Genomic DNA, 19,755 nt, shown 5'->3' on the forward strand with positions numbered 1-19,755 from the left:
CATTCAGTGGCATCAGATCTAGAATACTGGGCTGAATCCTCAGGTGATATTAAAGTCAATAGAGCAATACCAGTTCACACAAGAAAATCAGGATTTCTTTTTTATTCACTGCAGTCTCCACAAAAATGCATAACTGAGGTTATAGAGCTAGATCCACAGCTGGTGTAAATCAGCATAGCTTCAGGGATGGAGGATTTTCACCGGCTGAGGATCCAGCCAGAGTGTTTGTAAAGTTTCTGCTCTGTACAAGTTAGGTTGTCAGCTCAAAGTTACTTACAAGTTGCTCTGCCAACTCGAAATCTAGATCCAGTAGATTTACTCTGAGAGGCCTGTTATATGTGAAGCCACGACCAAACTCTAGCTGCATCACATCCTCAATATTTGGTGTTCTCTCCAGCCCCACAAAGATGAGAGCCTTTACCCCTAGAGAATTGGAACAGAAAGCATTTCTGTGGAAGAGCGAGTAAACACTTGAAAGCATGCATAGTGTAAAAATCAGAGAATGAATTGTCCCTGTCTGTTCAACTGCAAATCTAAAAAAACATTGGCACATGTTCATTAACTTGAATGATTTCAGGGGTCTGGATAAGGCAAGGAATTAACAATCCTTCTGCCTCTCTCTGGGTTTGTGAGTCATCATCATGTTTAGCCAGTAGCTAGTAGATGGGCTGCACACATGGCTTTTCACATCTAGCTCACTAGCCTGAATCCAATTTGCTTCATTTAATAGCTGAAACACCTGTTGGCTCTGCATTTCTCCTTATAAAGCTAATTGGTGAGCTCAGCCCAGGGGAGGCAGGTGGCCAGATGACCAACATTCTTGTCATGGGGCTAGATTCCAACTGGCCCAAATATGGGTGGTGCAGTAGGGAGGGAGCGAGGAATTGCACCGCTCTTGTGCAGTCTGCAGAAGATTTGGTCAGATTTGCAGCTTCTCTGCTCGGAGCTGTCCCAGGATGAGCGCTATTCCCGGAAGGGGGCAGGAAGGGGAGAGAACCACGGTCAATGCTGAGTGAGGGCAGGGACTAAGCTGAACTCTTTAAAGGGGTGTAGCAGTTTGTACCCCCCCACAGTGCAGTAGGAGGCAGAAAGTCTCCAGAGGCAGTGCAGGGTTGTTCCTGAAGGGCACAGTCTAGCCTGTATATAGTCCCAAGTGAAAGGAGCAAAGGCAATGTGTCCAGTCCTTCCCCTGCAGACAATGGGAGTTCTGTGTATGGAGGGCTTGCAGAATCACTCCATGAATGAGTGTGGACATTCAACTCCCATCTCATCCTTTGGAAGATCCCTTCAGGACCTATTGGTGGTGCTGTGCCTGTTCTGTACCAGAAGGACTCGCTATTCTATGATTCCATTTCCAGTCCTGCACTGTCCTCACTTGGCACAATCAGCGTCCCAGGAACCCTCTGTCGTCACAGGTCTCAATCTATTAATTAATGTAAACTGGATAAGAGCGGTGCGTTAATCTAATTTACCGGGTGGATCTTTGCTTGCGCTACAACACCTTTGCCCCAAACTCTGTGATGTGCAGATTCAGTTCTGAGTCTTTCAGCATGGGTTTGCCTCTGCCTACCGTATAACATACATAGATCCTCCGTCAACATAACGCCTCCCTCGGATTATTTAAATCATTTAAAAACAGCACGTGTTTATGGAATTTAGTTTAATATGGAAGTCGCCTTTCAGCAAAAAGGTGGGCACATCTCATTTGTTCGAAACCCAGGTCAAAATGAAGCAAAATGAAATGTGTGTCGTTGCACTCTAGTATAATACCTTCTCTTTGCAGCGCGGTAGATGCAGCTTCCAACTGAGCCATTCCACCATCTACACCATCAGTTAGGTGGATTACCACCTGGGAAGGAAACAAATTCAGATCAGGCCTCAACTGTGAAACATATCCACACACAGCGCTATGGTGGCCAGATTCTCAGCTAGTCTCCGTTAGCTTAGTTCCATTGCCTTCAATGAAATGACATGGATTTACACCATAATATTCAGAGCCGACCTTGCAGTAACACACTTTCCCCGGATGCACATTTCGTCTGAGGTCAGACTGGCTGGTCTTAATGGTCCTCCTGCCCTTCAAATGTATGGATTTTTAGCTTTACGTGCCAGATCCTGTTACATTTTCCAGTCAATAATAGCTAAAGCTCGGTAAATAGCCCAAAACAGGACTCTCAGATATTAGCTGGAGTGACGTTCAATAGTGTTATGTCTGACAATATATTTTAAAATGCCACTTAAGTGCAGCAAAACTATAGGGTTAAGAGGTTTTGCTTATTAATTTACCTGCATCAATTAAACTAAATTATATACAGCAATATTCCAAATAAAGAAAAAAAATTTTTAAAAAACATACAATCAGAGATCTTCGCTTTTCAGTGTCAGGAAATCTTTCACACTCTCAACATTTCAATGGGGCAATTTCCTACCTGGTGTAAACTGGCAGAGCTAAATTCACTTCTATGGAGCTGTGCTCATTTAAACCAGCAGATAATATTGCCCAATGTGTTTCTCTTTCAAAGCACATAGAAAAACCTCTACAATGAAAGGGGAACCTAAACTTACTTTCACAGTGTCAGCAGGAGCTGTTCTGAATTTGTTCTGATAAGATCTCAGCGTCTCTGCTGTCAGAACATATGGGCCACGGTTGCGCATGCCTTGGAACTTCTCAAACAATTCAGGCTGGTACTCGGAAAAGTCAAATCCTTCAATTGCGCCAGTTGGGGTTTGGGCCATGATTGCCACTCGCACAGTTGGCGGCTGGGTGCCAGTACAGCTGATCCTCTGCATCTTGGTAATTCTGTTCAGAATGACCTCAACCTTGGACTCCAAAACTCTCTGAGAATTAAATATATTTTGCCCAGATCCAACATCCGAGACATCAAACCCAAGTATCACGTCCAGTTTACAGTCTGGAGAGGAAAAATGTATAGACTCATTCAGACACAGAGTAAGGTGGGGTGGGAAGTAATGATTGTTTCAGAGCAGAGCACCCCCAGAACTGGGTATCCATTGTCTGAATCCTACATTGTGAGCTCTTTGAACCAGCAACTATTTTTGTGCTATTTGTTTGTACAATGGCAAGCACAATGGGGCCCGGAACCTGGTTTGTGTCTCTAGTTGCTTCTTATAATAAGAATAATTAATAAAAAGTGGTTATATTGGGAAAAGGGCCTATGTTTTTTTCTATGTAGCTATTGTTTAGAATTTGACTTAATCTATTCGAAACAAATAGAGAATGAATCCACTAAGCAATAAATGTATCATACATCGCATGGGGAAATATCTTGTTTTGCCTCTGTTAGAGCTTGTCTGTCCTTTAATAGTGGACAACTATTTTCTGCTTTCATTTGTTACAATTTCCAATTTGTGGCCAAAATCTGGAGTTTAATTTTATCTTGATCTGTACAGAATTACAAGTCTTGCATTCTTCTAGGAGAGAATAAGTGCAAATATTTAATATGAGATGGAAAAAATCTAGTGGTTAAAGCAAGGCACTGGAAGCCAGGACTCCTGAGTTCTAGTCCCAGTTTGGCCACTATGCAGTTTTGTATCATCTGGCCATTCGACTCTGTTGCCCCCAATTTTATCATCTGTGCTGATCTACTTCACAGGAATGTTCTGAAGCGTAATTAATCTCTGTGAAGTGCTTTGAAATCCTTGGATGAAAGCTGCGATGATAGATGCAAAATGTGATTCTTATCTGTATCATTGGATGGGTCTAACTTTTCCCCAGCAGGGACCACATCTTAATAAAGAGAACATCACTCAGTCTCCCCTCCCCTCCCATCACTCAGTCCATCCACTGGACCCCTACCAGTCTGGATCCACTTTCCAGTCATGCAATAACCCTGCAGCAACATCAGCAGCTGTGTATGTTCAGCTACACTGGTTGACTGTCCTTATTGCCAGCTGCTTCTCCATGCATCTTGGCATCTCTCCATCCATGCATCCGGCTGGAACTAAGGAGGAGCCAGCATCATGTGACCTGGCAGCTCATGCTTAGTGGAACAGCATTGGCCTACAGACCACAGTCTGAGAAACATGAAACAATAAATAAGGGACATGCAACCCTTACTCACAGGGCCATTCTGCGGCATTTAGTCACTAGCCTGAGGAAGGGCTAGGGCAGAACTGCATTGCCCAGGGGGGAACTGAGGGAGGGAAATTGTTTCAGGGAGGCATAACTCCTCCTCAGGTGGTCCAATATGGAGGGCAACTGTACTCGCCGTCTTCTCTGTGCAACTACAAGGAGAGAGAAGGCTCTCCCCCATCTCCATGCACCTAATTCAATAGGATTACTCACTTGAGTACCACTCAAGAGGCCTGCTCCAAAGTCCGTTGAAGTCAAAGGAAGTGAAGTCAAGGAGAAGCTTTCCATTGATTTCAACAGCTCTGGATCAGGCCCAGTATGAGTCACAGAATCAAGCTGTAACTAAGAAAGAAAGGTAGATGTCCATTACTGAGCAGGCTTTCCCTGATCATTTGAACGTACATTTGAGTGACGTGTGAAAACGTGTCGATGGGACTCAAAAACCTCAGCAGTTCAAGGGCTTGCCCTTTGTTGCAATCTCACAAAATTGGATTCATTTAAAAAAAATGATAATAATTATGCAAATGTCACAGATGAATCAGGAACACTGTTTTTAGGTTATTTTTAATGCATTGGGGGTTTGTTTGTTTTTGTGTCCTTTCACTTGCAAATCTCGGTGCCTATTTAGCATGAGACCCAATGAAGGTCAACAGCTGCAGAGGAAAAGAGCAATGGGCTAAACAAATTCCAAGGTGGAAACCTTCCTCTGGAGAGACATATCCTCCAGCCCTCCAGTCATTCAAATATAGGGTGGAAAGAGAGAGCCTATCAGCTGATCTTGACTCTTGCCACCATATCCAGAGAAGTGGCTTTCCCAGTAGCTCGCTCACATTCTCGAGAGCTTTATAGAACCAGATCTACACTCCGCCACACCCAGAAGCAAACAGGGAGTCCACGCTGTCTTTTCAGCCCTGGTTTCACATGATTCTTGCAACCAATACAGCCAAGCAAGTTGGTAATTCTGCACCAGCTATGGCTTTCGAGTGTTCTTCAAGGATATCTCAGTGTAAAGGGCATGACAGCAATTCTAGTCTACCCAGGTTCCTCTCCTGCGCCCATCACAGTGCTATCTGAGCTTCTCAGTCCAATCAGGAGGTCACAAAGGCCAGGGCAACCATGACCAGGTCCACATCAGAGAATGAATCTCCTAGTAGGTGTGTTCAATGCAGATAACAAAAGGCTCGCAAGACCGCCAAGCCCCTGAAGGACAATAGGCAAAATTGAGGATCCAGAAATACCACTTCACTGAGCATCTCACCCACAGTGTAGGCAAAGCCATCAGTCATAAGAGCAGACACCAGTCCTGTCATGCAATAGGGTCAGACACCCCCACTCCTATCAACTCAAGGGAGGATGTCATCATTCCAGTCATGCACCCTGCTTGCTTCCCAATGTATCCTCCAAGGCCCACAGATTCACTGTCAGCAAGCTCCTTCTCGTCCAAGGCCCCTATCTCAGTCAGGCGCTCGGAAAGCAAAGGAACTGCACCCTAGGGGCCTAATGAAAAGAGCCCTAGGGCTGAACGTCATTAACTCACTAATGGAATCCAGCTCCCACTGCGTCTCTCACCGCCTCCGGAGGGGTACCCCCACAGATCCCCAAGGCACCCTTCGTGAGAGAGCTCTCCAGAAAACTCAGTGCAAACCTCTGGGATTTGGAACAACTCAGCTACAAACCCTTCCAGCCCCCCAGGGCCGACACCTTGTTAATGAAACCGCCTGCTCAGTTATAGCAGAGTACTGACAAACTCAGTATGAACAGTATGAAATTAAAAACTAACAGCCCGTGATTAGAATGAATGTTATGCCCGTGAATTCAGGCTTGACAGGTGGCCTCACCCTGGATTTTGCCTTTAAATCAGAATTGGGTATAACTATATATAATAGAGAATTAAGGATCGTGTGGAAGAGTAGTGAGATTTACCCCTTTTATCAAGGTCTACCCTTAACTTTCATTGGTCCATTCTCAGGGTGATGGATTTTGTTGGGCGTTAGACATCTGCAAAAAAGAGTGCTATACAACTAGTGGGCCATTCTGTAGATAGCCTAGAGGGACATTTGGCCATTTACTGCCTGCCACCAGTGATACAGTGGCAGCTTCTGCCAGTCCCTTATACTGACAGGTCCTTGGATCCAGATGGTCCATGACCGATATAACATGTGGGAGACAGGCTAGGACACCAATGGTCCTCATTTTTTAAAAGCCAGTTTCATACAGCATAGAAAGTTTGAAGTCCTAGATTTTGGCTGTTGTGGAAAGATTTCTTCTTCTCTGGGTATCTGTGAAGTCTCATTGAGCAGGACTGTTGCACGAGAATAACTTGGTGAATGGAGGCTGTCATCACATGGAAAGAGAGAGAATTATTTCTGGCTGTGAGGAATTCTCTTTTTTTTTGCGTGTGGATCGGATCAGTCACATTTAGGCTGGACTGGCTGCTTTGTTGGGGACAGATCTCTATCCAGACAGGTGATGTCCAGATGTCACGCCGCCACTGGACAAAAGTCAACCCTATAGATGAGCTGTGAGCAGTGTTGTTTGCTGAGTTCCTGGAGGTATGAATTAGCCTTTCAGAACTAGTAACACTGAGGGGGGAGGTGATGAGATTATAGCTGGTGGTGATTGCTGACATCTCCCTAATTCAGGACAGCTGCCAGCTTCCCTCAAACAAGTGTTAGTCCTTGCTCAAGAAAACATCTCTTGGCAGTGATATTTTCCCTCATCTGGGCTCCCACCTGCCCTTTATCGGCAAAGTTGTCAGGAAGAGGATGGCATCGTAACTGTGGGGTCACGGAGACCCTTCAGATTTCCCAGACTCTTGTCAATCACAGATTCAGCCTGGCTATAATGTGGGGGCTGCTCTGGTTTAGGTGCTTGCTTTTATCCTCCTAATGTTGGGGTCATGAAAACTGATTAAATCAGTACAAAGGGGCCAGTCAGATATAACAACACTTAAATCCACAGGGCAGTATCAGATTCCTTAATAACATTTTGTTTGAAGTGGAGATGCTATTGTTGTCAACACGTGATCAGTCATGCAGGTGTTTGTCATCTTAAAACGCCTGTTGGGATGGTTCTTATTTGACATATACTGCAGTAGCACCTCATGTATGCTAAGTGCTGCACAAATGCATATGAAGGCATGGTTCTAATGCCAAAGAGCTTACTAACTAGGGAAGAGTTTGCAGTCTAGGGCCATGACCATGCAGGGCTGCACCCACTTATGAGAATTTGCAAGAGCAAGGCTTAAGAAAGCATGGGAACAGGAACACAATGATGCTATGGGCAGAGGCTGATTAAAGCAAATAAAGTGTTTCAAGAGGAGAACTATACACGAAAATAATATTTTTAAATGATTGCACTTGCCTCTTGGAACATCACTCACTCCCAGACACAGCTGCGCTGCCATGACATCATCAAGAGTAATCAAGACTTGCTCGTTCAGTTCGGAAAGTTCCTGGGCCGTTCCCACTCTGAAAGCAGTGGCACTGTCACTGGACAGCTTGCTTACTTCATCTAGGTCAATGTTTTTCACACCCACGGCAAACACCTTGACATTTGAATTTACAAGTGACAATGCAGCTGATTGTCCGTCATCCGAAGGTGTGCCTCCGGTCACAATAAAAGCAATCTGAGGGACCTGGTTCTCTATCCTGCTACCAGCCTCTTTCACAAAGTGCTTTGCCTGGATGTGTTTGATGGCTTCTCCAGTATTAGCCACTCTGCCACCTTTATAGGCTACTTTGGAGATAGCAGCTAAGATCTGGTCTTTGGTGGTATAATCCTTGAGAAAAAATTCATCAGTCACATCAGAGTTGTACTGGGCCAATCCCACCTGAATGGATTTATTCCATGCATATAGAGCATCAATTATGGAATATACAAATTGGATAACCTGATCGAAGTTCTCTTTCCCTAAGTTGATGGAGCTGTCCAGCAAAAACACGATGTCGGCTTGCTTTTTACCATCTGAAACAGTTAAAACAATATGAGTATTAAATCCTGTGTGGCACCCATAATATTGCCCCAAACAATAGAGAAAAAAAGGTCATTCTTAAACTGTAGGCAAAGGCTGCATGCTGCACTTAGAAATAATTCTGCATTTCATTTAGAAAAATGTCTTGCCTCAGAAAATAAGATGAGCAGTAAGACAATGGCTCATTCAGCATTAGTGAATGAGTCAGTGAAGGCCAAGCAGTTCAGAAGTGAGTGGATGCCTGCTTTCGTGGGTGGTCAAACTCCATGGTACCTGATTTTCAATGAGCAGGTGGACACTGCCTTTTTGGAAATCAGGACCCTTTAAGATCTCTCTCTTTTTGGGTACCCCAAAATGCTAGCACCCAAATGCACTCATCACTTTTTAAAGTCTTGGTCAGAATATACAGCCTGACACAAATACAACTCACCCTATGGGGGAATTCATTTAAGCACCTGATCTGCAAAGTCTCCATTGATCACAACCCTTTTTTGTCTCCTGCTCTGCGTCTTTGCTGCTATCCTGCTAAATCCGTAGATGAATCTGTCTGGGGAAAATGTCCTGAAGCCCCGATGCACTAGTTAAGCCCCCTGAAATGTGAGATTTGAAGAGACCAGCTAGCAAAGCAGGTTCTGCAAGATCTATTGAGACCACACTTGGATTTGGCAAAATATCAAGCAGAGATTACCTCTTAGGAAAAGAAGAGATCATAGCAACAGGAAGGAGAAGAGAATGCATATGCTCAGGCTTGAGGCAATCATTTAGGGTGACAGATTATATGCAGAGAATACAAAAAGCACAGGGTAGGGTTGTTGAAAGAGACAATGATGGCTGCATGGAGAAAAGGAATGACTGTGTATTTCAAAAGGTTTGGACGATTGACACCCAACATACAAGCACTCACTGCTCAAATCAATGTGGAGAACAGGATAGATTGGGGACGGGAGAGCGGAATTCCAAATCCCAAATCTAAGTGCAAAATCACCATTATTTTAGCAAAATGCCTGCATCTTTTTCAGGCTAGGAGAACTCCTAAATATAGACGTGATACAAAGCTCTTTGAAGTCAATGGAAGTCTTTCCATTGACTTCAATAGATTTGGAGCTGGTCCTACCTGAAGAAAAGTCATGTTTCACTATCACGTCCAACTCATCATTATATTTCTTCAGCTACATAAGCAGGAGAAAGGGGCTCTGCAACATAATATTTATGACAGAGGCATGGAGTTTAAGACTAGAAGGGACGTGAGATCATTTAGTCTGACCTCATGTTTAGCACAGGCCACCAACACCAACCAGCTTGCGCACACTAAACCCAACAACCAAAATGAGACCCAAGTATGACAGCCTACATGACTATTATGTGCCACAGGCAGAGAACAGGAGGGATCAAGGTGCCCAGTGCCTGAGGCCCCCCACAATGGCAGGAAACTGATTCAGTGAGATATACCCAGATAAGGCTGGAAGGTGAAAAAACCCCAAGGTCACTGCCAATCTGACTTGGTGGAAAATTCCATCTCGATCCCACATCTGGCAATCAGTTAGACCCTGAGCATGTGAGCAAGAGCCAGCCTGCCATGCACCTGAACACGAGACTGATCAGTGTCACCTCAGAGCACGGTCCCACCCCGCCCAAATATTACGCTATGCAATATATTATTTATTTCTACGAGGACCATATTTCATAGAGTCATAGAAGATTAGGATTGGAAGGGACCTCAGTAGATCATCTAGACCAGCCCCTACTCAAACCAGGTCCAAATCCAACTAAATCATTTCCCTCTCGTTCGTGTCCTAAATTCTATTATTTTCCAAGTTCTGCAAGGTCCTTTTGGTGAGTATTCTTTAGGGAAATGCAAGCAAAGGAATAAGAACTAAAATGTATTAATTCTGAGTGGCTTTACATATTAGAATTTTATCCCATGCAGTAGCCCAAAGGTTTCCCCCAGTGTTTACCAACATGAATAAAAGACTGACCGGGAACTGGAATTAGAGGAGGTGGAGTTGTAGGCTCTTGAGGTTCTTCAAATGATTTGATTAACCTCGTTTCAATGGATGGGAGTGCTGTAAACTCTCTGACTGTGAATACAAGTCTAGGATCATTGGTAATCCTCTGCAACTGAATAATGTCTGCATTCCTTGCTCCTACACCCAGGATTTTAACCCCAATGGATGAAATCAAAGCAGAAGGTGTAGTCACATCATCCTGGGATCTCCCTCCAATGAGAAGGACTAAATGTTGGGGAACCCCATCTTCTATTCTGCTCCCTGCTGATTTAATAAAGTAATTCTTCACAACATAGTCCAGTGCATTTCCAACATTTAGTGGGGACCCTCCTCTGAGCCTCAGGCGGCGTATGGCTTGCATAACCGCTTCTTTGGTCTTGTGTTTTGTTAAAAGGAACTCTGGGAAGACAGTATTGCTGAATTGGGCCACACCAATTCTCACTTTGCTTGGCCTAACGTCCAGCTGCTGAACAATTCTGTTGATGAAATCCCGAATGTGAGCAAGACCGTCAGTCCTCACACTGTCAGAGCTGTCAATGAGGAAAACAATGTCCCGCTCGTTGCCATCCAAGTCTGCAAGAAAACAAAAATACCAAGGAGAAAGGAAATTTACTGAAGCGAAAAACCTCCTTTGCCTGAGCTTTGCTGCAAGGTTTCTGAGCTCTCTCTTCCCAAGCCTGACCCAACTCATGGGATCTCTGATGAAACTGACAGAGCAAATGTGCATTTGTTTTTAAGGGAGAATATTAAAATGTGCTGTGTGTTAAAGTGAAAACCCAGCCTTTAGGCATGGAATTTGACTTGGTTTCTTTCTGAGGGTGGAGTTTTGTATTGTTTGGGTTTTTTGGCATTAGCAGTCAGTTTAAACTGTTACATCCAAAATTATAAACATATATCACCCCAAATCCTAATCTCCAGCACTCTGATTTTTATTTTTTTATGCCTTAATTTCCTTAAATGCTCCTAACCTCATTTAGCCCTAGATTTGTGTTCATTTTAACTAGAGAACTCTTCAGTGGGCTGTGGGCAAGATAAGTAATGCAGCTTTTGCCCAGAAGGCCTTAGCCTTCAATATTTGCATGAGATCTCTACCAAATCTCCATTTTCCTGACAGTGCGAATGTACTGCATTTGTTTTTAAGAAGGGAATCATTTGTTGGCAGAGAAGGAATGGAAGGTTATTTGCGCTCTTAGCAATATCTACATTAACAGCAACACAAAGGCACTTGGTAATCAGACAGTTTTACCTGAAGGGACTGTCACATCTCCCAGAAGCCTTTGTATTTGGTCTGAAGTCAGTGTTGTAATAGGGGTCAGCAGCTTCTGGTCTAGGCTGGGCAGTTCCTGGAAGGTATTCACTCTGAACACGTACTCAGGACTAAGAGAAATCTTTCTCAGCTCCTCAGGATCCACACCCTTTCCTATAGTCAGAGGTGCCACCCCAATTTGTTTGATTTGGAGGGCAGGGTCCTCTATCTCATCAGCCGACTGGCGGGAATAGAGCAGTATCAAAAACTGAGGGACACCTTCCTCTATGCGACTTCCAGAAGGTCTTGTAAAGATATTCTTTGACACATACTCCAGGGCACCTCCTACGTTAACCATTTGGCCAAATTTGGGCCTTAATCTTCTCACAGCGCTCAGCACTTCATCTTTGCTGGAGTAGGCATTGAGCAGAAACTCAACCTTGGGGTCCTGGCTGAACTGGATCACAGCAACACGGGTGGCATCAAAACCCACATCCAGGGAATTCACTAGCCTCTCAATCAGACTACGGATTAAAGCGAATTCAGCGGTCGCATACTGGGAGCCATCAATGAGAAACACGACATCCTTCTTGCTGCTCACTGTGAAAAGAGAAAGACTTTAGACAATGCACGCATGCCTGAGAGTTGAAATAGTAAATGATCTAAAGCAGTGGTTCTTAACCTTTCCAAACTACTGTACCCCTGAAGCCTGAGTCCCACCCCCACGGGGCTGAGGCATGTAACTTAGTTTCATGGCGCCCCTGTGGCTCCAGGCAATTGCCTTTCTTGCCACCCCCAATACCAGCTCTGCACTTGCGACCCCTCTAAACCCCCAGGTTGAGAAACACTGATCTAAAGTGCCAAAAGTTTATGGTACCCGCAGATGTGCAATTATACATCATCATTTGGGGGGGTCGTCGGCACAGTCCAGAACCCAGCTCGCCAGTGAAACCCAGCTGTAAGATTAAAAAGTGTGGAAATCTAGTCTGCAGTCCTTATGCACAATTCTGACGTACAACCTTAGGAATCCAAGTGAGGCTAGACCCTGCAGGCCCACCTTCTGTCCTCAGTTGCACTCACACAACCTCACTTTGGTACAGCCACTCATTTTTTGAAAAAGGCATCATGGTTTGTCTGTAAACATGTGCAACTTTTAGTGCACAGAGGCCTAGACTGTCAGCGCTTTCACTTGGCTGTCAGGGAACAGAATTTTTAGGGCGCCTTTACTCCCTTGCTCAGATTGCGACTTTGGCCATGGAGGGAGGAGTCATGGTTGCTCTCCTGATATGAGGCCTCTGAGTGAAGGCCAGGGAGTGGGAGGAGCCCTGGCTCTACACCTTTCCCTGGTTTGCTGATCAGACTAGCTTGCCATGTACTTGAGGTAGTAAACTACTCCCTGAAAAACAGCGAAGTAACTTGCCCCTTCCCCAAAGCATGGAGAAGCAGGGGAGAATTGTAAGGGTTATCTCTGAACCACTAATCCTCCTCTGGTCTTTTCCCAGAGACGCACAGCCTTAAGCTACTCTTTACAAAGGGCAGATTGCAAAGTTGCCATCTAGCCATTGAGAAAGTGAGTTCATTGACACCCCACTCTCTTTTGCGTCTCTAGATTGACGTACATTTGCCAGAGTTATTTTCCCAGCTCCTGCTGTTTCCTAGAAAAAGGTTTACTTCATGATGATGGGCTTTTCTACAAGCTTTCAGATCAGAGCAAAGTTCCATGGCCGGATTATAAATGTCTGAGAAATGAAAGTATGGAAGTATGAAAGTGTCAGTATCAAATCTAAACGATCTAGTTTTCTTTGGGAGGGAGTAGTGGGGGGGGGTGTCAGAAATAGTCTGGTGACTAAGTTATTGACCAATATATCACCCCATTTATTTATTGTAAGACACTACTCCAGATCCTGCATTGACTTCAGTGGACTGTGTAGACGTAGCAGTCTGCCCTCCTGGACGTAAAGTTATTTAAATATCCATTTTTGTCTCTGAATCATGAGCATCACTCTGCAGACACAATAGCCAAAAACCTCATCTCACCTGGACCGGATGTTGGAACTTCTGGAACCTGGTCTAGTGTCCTGATTTCTTCCTGTGAGAGCCGAGTGACTCTGTAGATGAGCTGCTGTGCGGTATCCAGCTGATTGAAGTCAGGAACGGCAAGAGCAAACCGTGGCACGTAAGAGATGGTCTGCAGCTCCTTGATATCGGCATTTCCAATTCCAATGCCTAAAGGCACCGTGCCACTGGCCTTCAGGGCCACTGAGGGCTCTCTCACATCATCCCTTGATTTGCCAGTTGTCAGCAGAATCAATAGCTGAGGCACACCTTCAGTTATTCTGCTGCCAGCTGAGCTGGTGAATACATTCTTTATGACATAGTCCAGGGCTCTACCCGTATTAAGAGGAGAACCTCTCATAATGGACAGGCCCTGGATGGCGCTGATCACATCCGCTTTATCAGGGTGGGCATTCAGAGGGAACTCGGGTCTTACGTAATTGCTGTATTGGGCCACAGCAACACGGACCCTGTCAGGACTGACATCCAGGCTCTCAACCATTCTTTGAACAAAGGCCTTCAGTGCAGGGAAACTACTTATGGCACCATCTGAGCCATCGATCAGAAACACCACATCTTTCTTCTGATCTCCGTCCTCTGTTACTGGAGAAAATGAGGGAAGGGGAAGATAAGTCAGATTCTCTGTGTAAAGTAGATATCTTCTGTATACCATGATTCACAGAGAGAGGAAAAACTTGGGATCTTAGGTCAGGCATCACAGATGATGATCTAGTTTTTCTATAGTTTCTCTTTAGCCAGGCATTCAAATGCTTTTGACTAATGGACAGATGGATGGAAATCCAGCGAAAACCGTGAGGCATCATATGCTGGGTGATAGCTACTTTGTCTGTGGGCAAGGGGGGGGCTCTAGGGAATGGAATGCATTGGCATTAGTTGACTACTTCACATAGTGTGCTCTAGAGATGAGTGGATGATGGAGGAGAGAGAGAGAGAGAAAAAACTTCCCTGGGGAGCATTCTAACCTAGAAATAAGTAATGCTGCCCAGCTGCACACAAATTCCACAGCTGAATGGACAATGGTGGAAATATTTTAGTGGCAATATTTCAACTGGCTCAACGCAGCAAAATAAAATAAATATGAAAAAAATCCCAATAATTTTTGTGAAAAAATGTAGTTGAAATTTCAAAAAAAAATGAAAAAACTTGATCAATTCTACTAACAAACAAACTCACCCCAAATGTCAAAACCCTGGTTCAGGCCAACCTGAAAACAGTCACTGTCTGTCAAAGACAGAGTAAGAACTGAACAGGTTCATCTGGCTAGACCCTTTATGTAGGGTTGATGTTAAGTATGTTGAATTTTCCTTGTCTCTACCAACTGGCAGGAGGTCATAATATCCATTGTCTTTGCTGGCAAAGCAGGAATCTTCCACAAAAAAAGGCCTATGTGTAGACAGATGATGGTACCATGCTGTTTATAATTTTGATAATTTAATAGTTACCTTTTTGTTATCCTTTATTTTAGTTATACTATTTTAATTTACTTCAATTATAATTGCCACTGATTCAACAGCATTTAATTTACTGGTTGATTATGGGTGCAAAATATAAAAGCTGCTCATGTTTCACTCAAGAAGAAAGATAGACCAATGAATCTAGGATGGCAAGCAATCGATTTATGCACTGAATTGTCAATTCTGCCGTGTTCCTTGTAGCCCTAATCCAGCAAAGCACTTACATCTATTCATACTGTAAGATCTTCAGGGCAGAGACTGTCTATTACACCATGTTTGCACAACACTTAGCACAATGGGGCTGCAGTCTCTGTTGTGGCCTGCAGATTATACTTTATAATACAAATCATAAATCATAAAATAGGTTTTTTACTTCAGTGAGACTGTTTGTGCCTAAAGGAAAGCATGCCCTTACACCCTTTATTGGATCAGGGCCTGAATGAAGGAAAACCAATGTACAATAGCATTTGCAACATAATCATTTTAAACCTCAATTCTATTGGCCCTGAGCCAAAACATACTTAAGTCAATGGGAGACTTTTCATCAGCTTTGGATCGGGCCTAGGATCCATCATTTCGCATCTACTTCTAACTCACAACAATCTTTGCAACATTTTTTTAGTCCTCTTAAACAAATTTGATACATGTTTCGACATTAAAAAACACAAAGAAAGTGAAGCTCTCTGTACCTGGTGGTTGATATGGTATGGTTTCAATTAGGTTCACAATGTTTCCTTGTATGTCTCCAATTCTAGAAAGAGAATCAACATTCAGAATGAACTGTGGAGCATAAACTATCCTTTCTAGTTCTCTGGGATCGGCATTCTTGGCTGAGATAATGAAAGTGACAACACCAATTTTTTTCAGGGCATTTGCTGGTTGTTCCACGTTATCAGTAGATCTGCCAGCAGAAAGCAGGACCAAGATCTGAGGGACTCCTTCTTCAATCCTGCTTCCAGCTCTCGTCACGAACAGGTTCCTCACCGCATAATCCAGTGCAGCCCCTATGTTCAGCTGTTTCCCAGTTTTTATCTTCATTCGTTTCACTTTCTGGAGTGTTTCCTGCTTGGACGGGATTTGATCAAAGGTGAACTCCACTTGGACATTGTCACTGTACTGAGCTACAGAGACTCGTATGGCATCCGGCTTCACGTTGAGCTCAGAAATAATTTTGTGCACAAAGTCCCGGACAACAGGGAACTGCCCCAATAGATTGGCTGAGCCATCAATCATGAATAAAATATCTTGCTTGCTCTCTAAAACAAACAGAAAGAACAAGAAAACAAGATGTTCAACCCTTTTTCTTTTTATGGTTCATCATGGAAACATTTTTCTATTAAGGAGCTGGATTTTGATATTTAAAATGATTGAGTGATTTTCATTAACTAAAGTATCTAAATGCAAAGGGATACTATTTCACTTTGGTCACCTTTTAATTTCATTGACTTTCCAAAGCAAAGTGAAGCACCTGTTATCTATTTATCAAATTCCTTTTAATTTTCTCATTTCCAAACTAAATAATGTTAATCTTTTTAATAGCTCCTTTTGCACAGAGCCACAATAAAAGAACACGGGGGTGGGGGGGATATATTTATTTGTCTCAGGTTAACTTTAAACCTGCCACAAATATTTCTGGAGATAATGTCAGAGACTTTCATTAACTTTTAACTCACTATCAGGAGTAAAATCTGCCCTCCTCTACACCCATACCAGCCCATTGATTTCAGTGCTGTTGCAATTAAGGGTTGACCCTAGACTTTTATGTTTGGGGTTTGCTTTTGTTGATCTTGCTGTTCTCCACAATATTAATCTTTTCATTTCATTTTTTGCGGGGAACGGTAACCGCTCCCTACATGTGAGCTGGAACAGACAAGCACCTATCATTGTCACTAATGTATTCCAAGTTGTCAGGATACAATGGATACAGGGAAAATTAAGCAGGATATTTGGTATGGTGGTCATAGACCCATTCCGATCTCCATTTCGGTGCTGATTTAGCAAGGCACTTAAGCACTTGTTGAACTTGAAGCACGTTAGTGCTAACTTCAGTGGGTCATTGAGTCTACCCACATAGAGTTAAGCATGGGCTAAATGCTTTACTAGATTAGGGCCTTGGAGAAGTAAGAAGTTGGGCAATTTTTAAAGAATCAAAAGAAACAAGACCAATTTAATACAGTCAACATGAAAAAAGATAGATATTACCTGAAGGGGCAAGTGGAACTTCTGCCACACCTCCACTAACATATGTTGTTAAAGGATTAATTAATTCCTGTGGTAAAGCTGCCAGAGAACTGAAATCATCCATCAAATATGCCATTCTGGGATGAAATGCAATCTGCTCAAGTTCTGCCTTATCAGCATTCCTAACTCCAACACAGAAAGTCAGCACTCCAGCCTGAGCTAATGCATTGGAAGCTTGCGCGACTGAATCAGCAGATTGCCCTGCTACAAGCAGGACTAGGACCTGTGGAACTTGTTCATCTATTCTGCTCCCACCAGCTTCAGTGAAGTGATTCGTAAGGACAAAGTCTAGTGCGGAGCCAGTATTCAGCACTGACCCCCCTTTGGGGAACAACTGCCCCAGGCGAGCAATGGTAGCTGCTTTGGTTGGGAATGTGTTTAAAAAGAATTCAGTTTTAGGAGTGTCACTAAACTGCACTAGGCCGACTCGTACATTGTCATTTCCAACATCAAGGTCGTTAACTAGGTTCACAACAAAGTCGCGTACAAATGGGAAGTTGGCATTTCCAACGTAGAGTGATCCATCCAAAAGAAAGATGATATCCCTTTTGCTTTGAACTGCAGTGGAGCAGAGAAAATAACATGAGACATCATAGAAAACATACCAGTATTTGTCATGTGTGCATATAGTATCCACTGTACACACATGTATACCTTGTTAGAGAGAAGGGAGAGAGAAGGAGAAGTGGAGAGAGCTTCCAAGGGAGCAACAGCAAGAACATTATGTGAAGTTATTGGATGTTTTGTTTTTGACTTGTGCTGCAAACGGTTTTTGAATGGCCAGTATTGAAAAATGGAGCCTAGTCCTTGTCTGCTGTATAGACCATTTATATTACTACTAATGCCTGTCAGAAAGGTTATGTACTCTGTAGTTGCTCTGAGCCAGAACCTCAGCTGATGTAAACTGTTTTCATTTACTTCAATAGAGAAACACTAATTTACACCAGATTAGAATCTGGGTCTCTGCAGTTACTCTATATTTCTACTAGTGTGAGTGAAATACTATTTAATTAATACTTTTTACCTCTTATTAATGCCTTATAGAAAATGTTAGCTTGGTAGCATGTAAAATAAACTGTGATCTGAATCATGGCCAAATATAGTGAAACCAGTACCACCTTATTCGACAATCTCCCATTCCAAGAGACTGCCCCAAAGCATAGCGAGCCAGATTCCGCTCTCAGTGTAAATCTAAAGTAACTCTGTGGACTCCAGCAGAGTTACTCCAGATTTACCTTGGCACAGTGTAGAGCATAATATGGCCCATGGAGTACAATTTGGCCCACTTTCAGTAGAAGACCACCTCTCTTAAGAATTTTGGCCAGTACGTTGAGTGGTCACCTAAAATAGCTTTCACTGGTAAGGTGTTTTTTTTAAGTAGGTGTTGCTCATGGCCATATTGGGGTGATGCTTATGTATCTCTACCTTTCCTAGTGGCAGAATGGCAGATTTGCATGTTGCGGTCAGTGGCTGTAGAACTGAGAGGGACTTCCCTGCTTGGAGACTTGCAGTCCTGCACTCCTTGCTTAGGTCCAAATTCTTGCCACTCGTATTGGTGTTGCATAATACCTGGCCCAGCCATGATACCCTGGAACGCGGAGGAAGGTGGCATCAGTTCAGTGCCACCAGAGGATTCTCCCTACATCAGCATTAAGGCCTTTTTGCTCTGGAGATGTGCACCAAACTGCAGGATCTGGGCCAAAATGTCATAGCTTTAAAGTAATATCTCAGTCCTTTACAGGACTAGAAGATAATGCTAAGTCCCACTGGGAGGTTTATGGTAAAATACCGAAGCTCCCATTGACTTCCATAGGCCTGGGATTTCACCCTTGGAGACTCCCTTTTCCCGTTGCCACTTCTAGTTCTTAAAGGTCCTATGAGATGAGACTTTAAAATCATAACATTTCTATGTGCTGAAAAGCTGCCCATTGCTTCTGGACTGAAACTGGGACTTTAGCTGGGACCAGTGTTGGGGGAAATTCCACTTTTAGGGACATGCAGGAGTCAACTTTTTTCTTGTAGGTTGATGTTTAAAATGACATGTCTGGTGTTTCAAGCTGCTGAGCAGTTTGAAATGTTAGAGGAGATGGATTAATGGGCTGGAGACATGGTCATATGTTTGAGACAAATTGCATAGGTAAGCTACACATTTATCACTTGCCTATGCAATTTATTGCATGCCTCTCCAACGTATCATAGGGATACCAACTCCACAGACATATATAAGCATGTCTGTATGCTCGCTCACGTTCCTCTTTTGTGAAGATCCTTTTGTCAAGGGTAATGTGTGACATCTTTTAACTTGTTCAACATTAGAGAGATTATCCCTTTCTCTATCTCAGGTTCTTTCTGCAGTGCATTAAGAGGGCATTAAAAATCAAAAGGACAAAATTAGTTCCTTTGGAATGAAATTATTTCCGCCAAATCATGTAGATTAAGCTGCTCTTCTCTGTTCTCATGTGTGATCACCATGAAACTAGTATTCAGGGCCTTGATGAGAGCTAATATCCTCAGATAATCAGTTGGAAATGTAACAGTTTGTTGGCCTGTCACTCTCAGTAGTAATATTTCTAATGGGCTGTTGGAGGTGAACATTCACTTGCATACAGCATTGGTTTACAGATATGTGTGTGACAGAGACAGAGAGACAAAGAGGGAAGCTACAT

General features: G+C 43.4%; 1 protein-coding gene across 1 annotated transcript in view; it reads right to left on the bottom strand.

Moving 5' to 3' along the window:
• The window catches only part of COL6A3 (collagen type VI alpha 3 chain), a 103,277-nt gene that overhangs the window by 50,318 nt on the left and 33,204 nt on the right, over positions 1-19,755 (bottom strand). Inside the window, exons 6-14 of the mRNA XM_067548661.1 lie at positions 17,051-17,647; positions 15,538-16,104; positions 13,356-13,976; positions 11,319-11,918; positions 10,043-10,645; positions 7,457-8,059; positions 2,566-2,912; positions 1,771-1,849; positions 278-423 (exon numbers count right to left, since the gene is read on the bottom strand). Of these exons, the coding sequence (XP_067404762.1) occupies positions 278-423; positions 1,771-1,849; positions 2,566-2,912; positions 7,457-8,059; positions 10,043-10,645; positions 11,319-11,918; positions 13,356-13,976; positions 15,538-16,104; positions 17,051-17,647 (4,163 nt within the window). The remainder of the gene's footprint in view (positions 1-277; positions 424-1,770; positions 1,850-2,565; positions 2,913-7,456; positions 8,060-10,042; positions 10,646-11,318; positions 11,919-13,355; positions 13,977-15,537; positions 16,105-17,050; positions 17,648-19,755) is intronic.

The sequence above is a fragment of the Emydura macquarii genome, unplaced genomic scaffold (assembly GCF_026122565.2).
Source record: "Emydura macquarii macquarii isolate MOO-44397 ecotype Brisbane River unplaced genomic scaffold, CSIRO-AGI_Emac_v2 contig_1253, whole genome shotgun sequence".
Classification (NCBI taxonomy): Eukaryota; Metazoa; Chordata; order Testudines; family Chelidae; genus Emydura; species Emydura macquarii.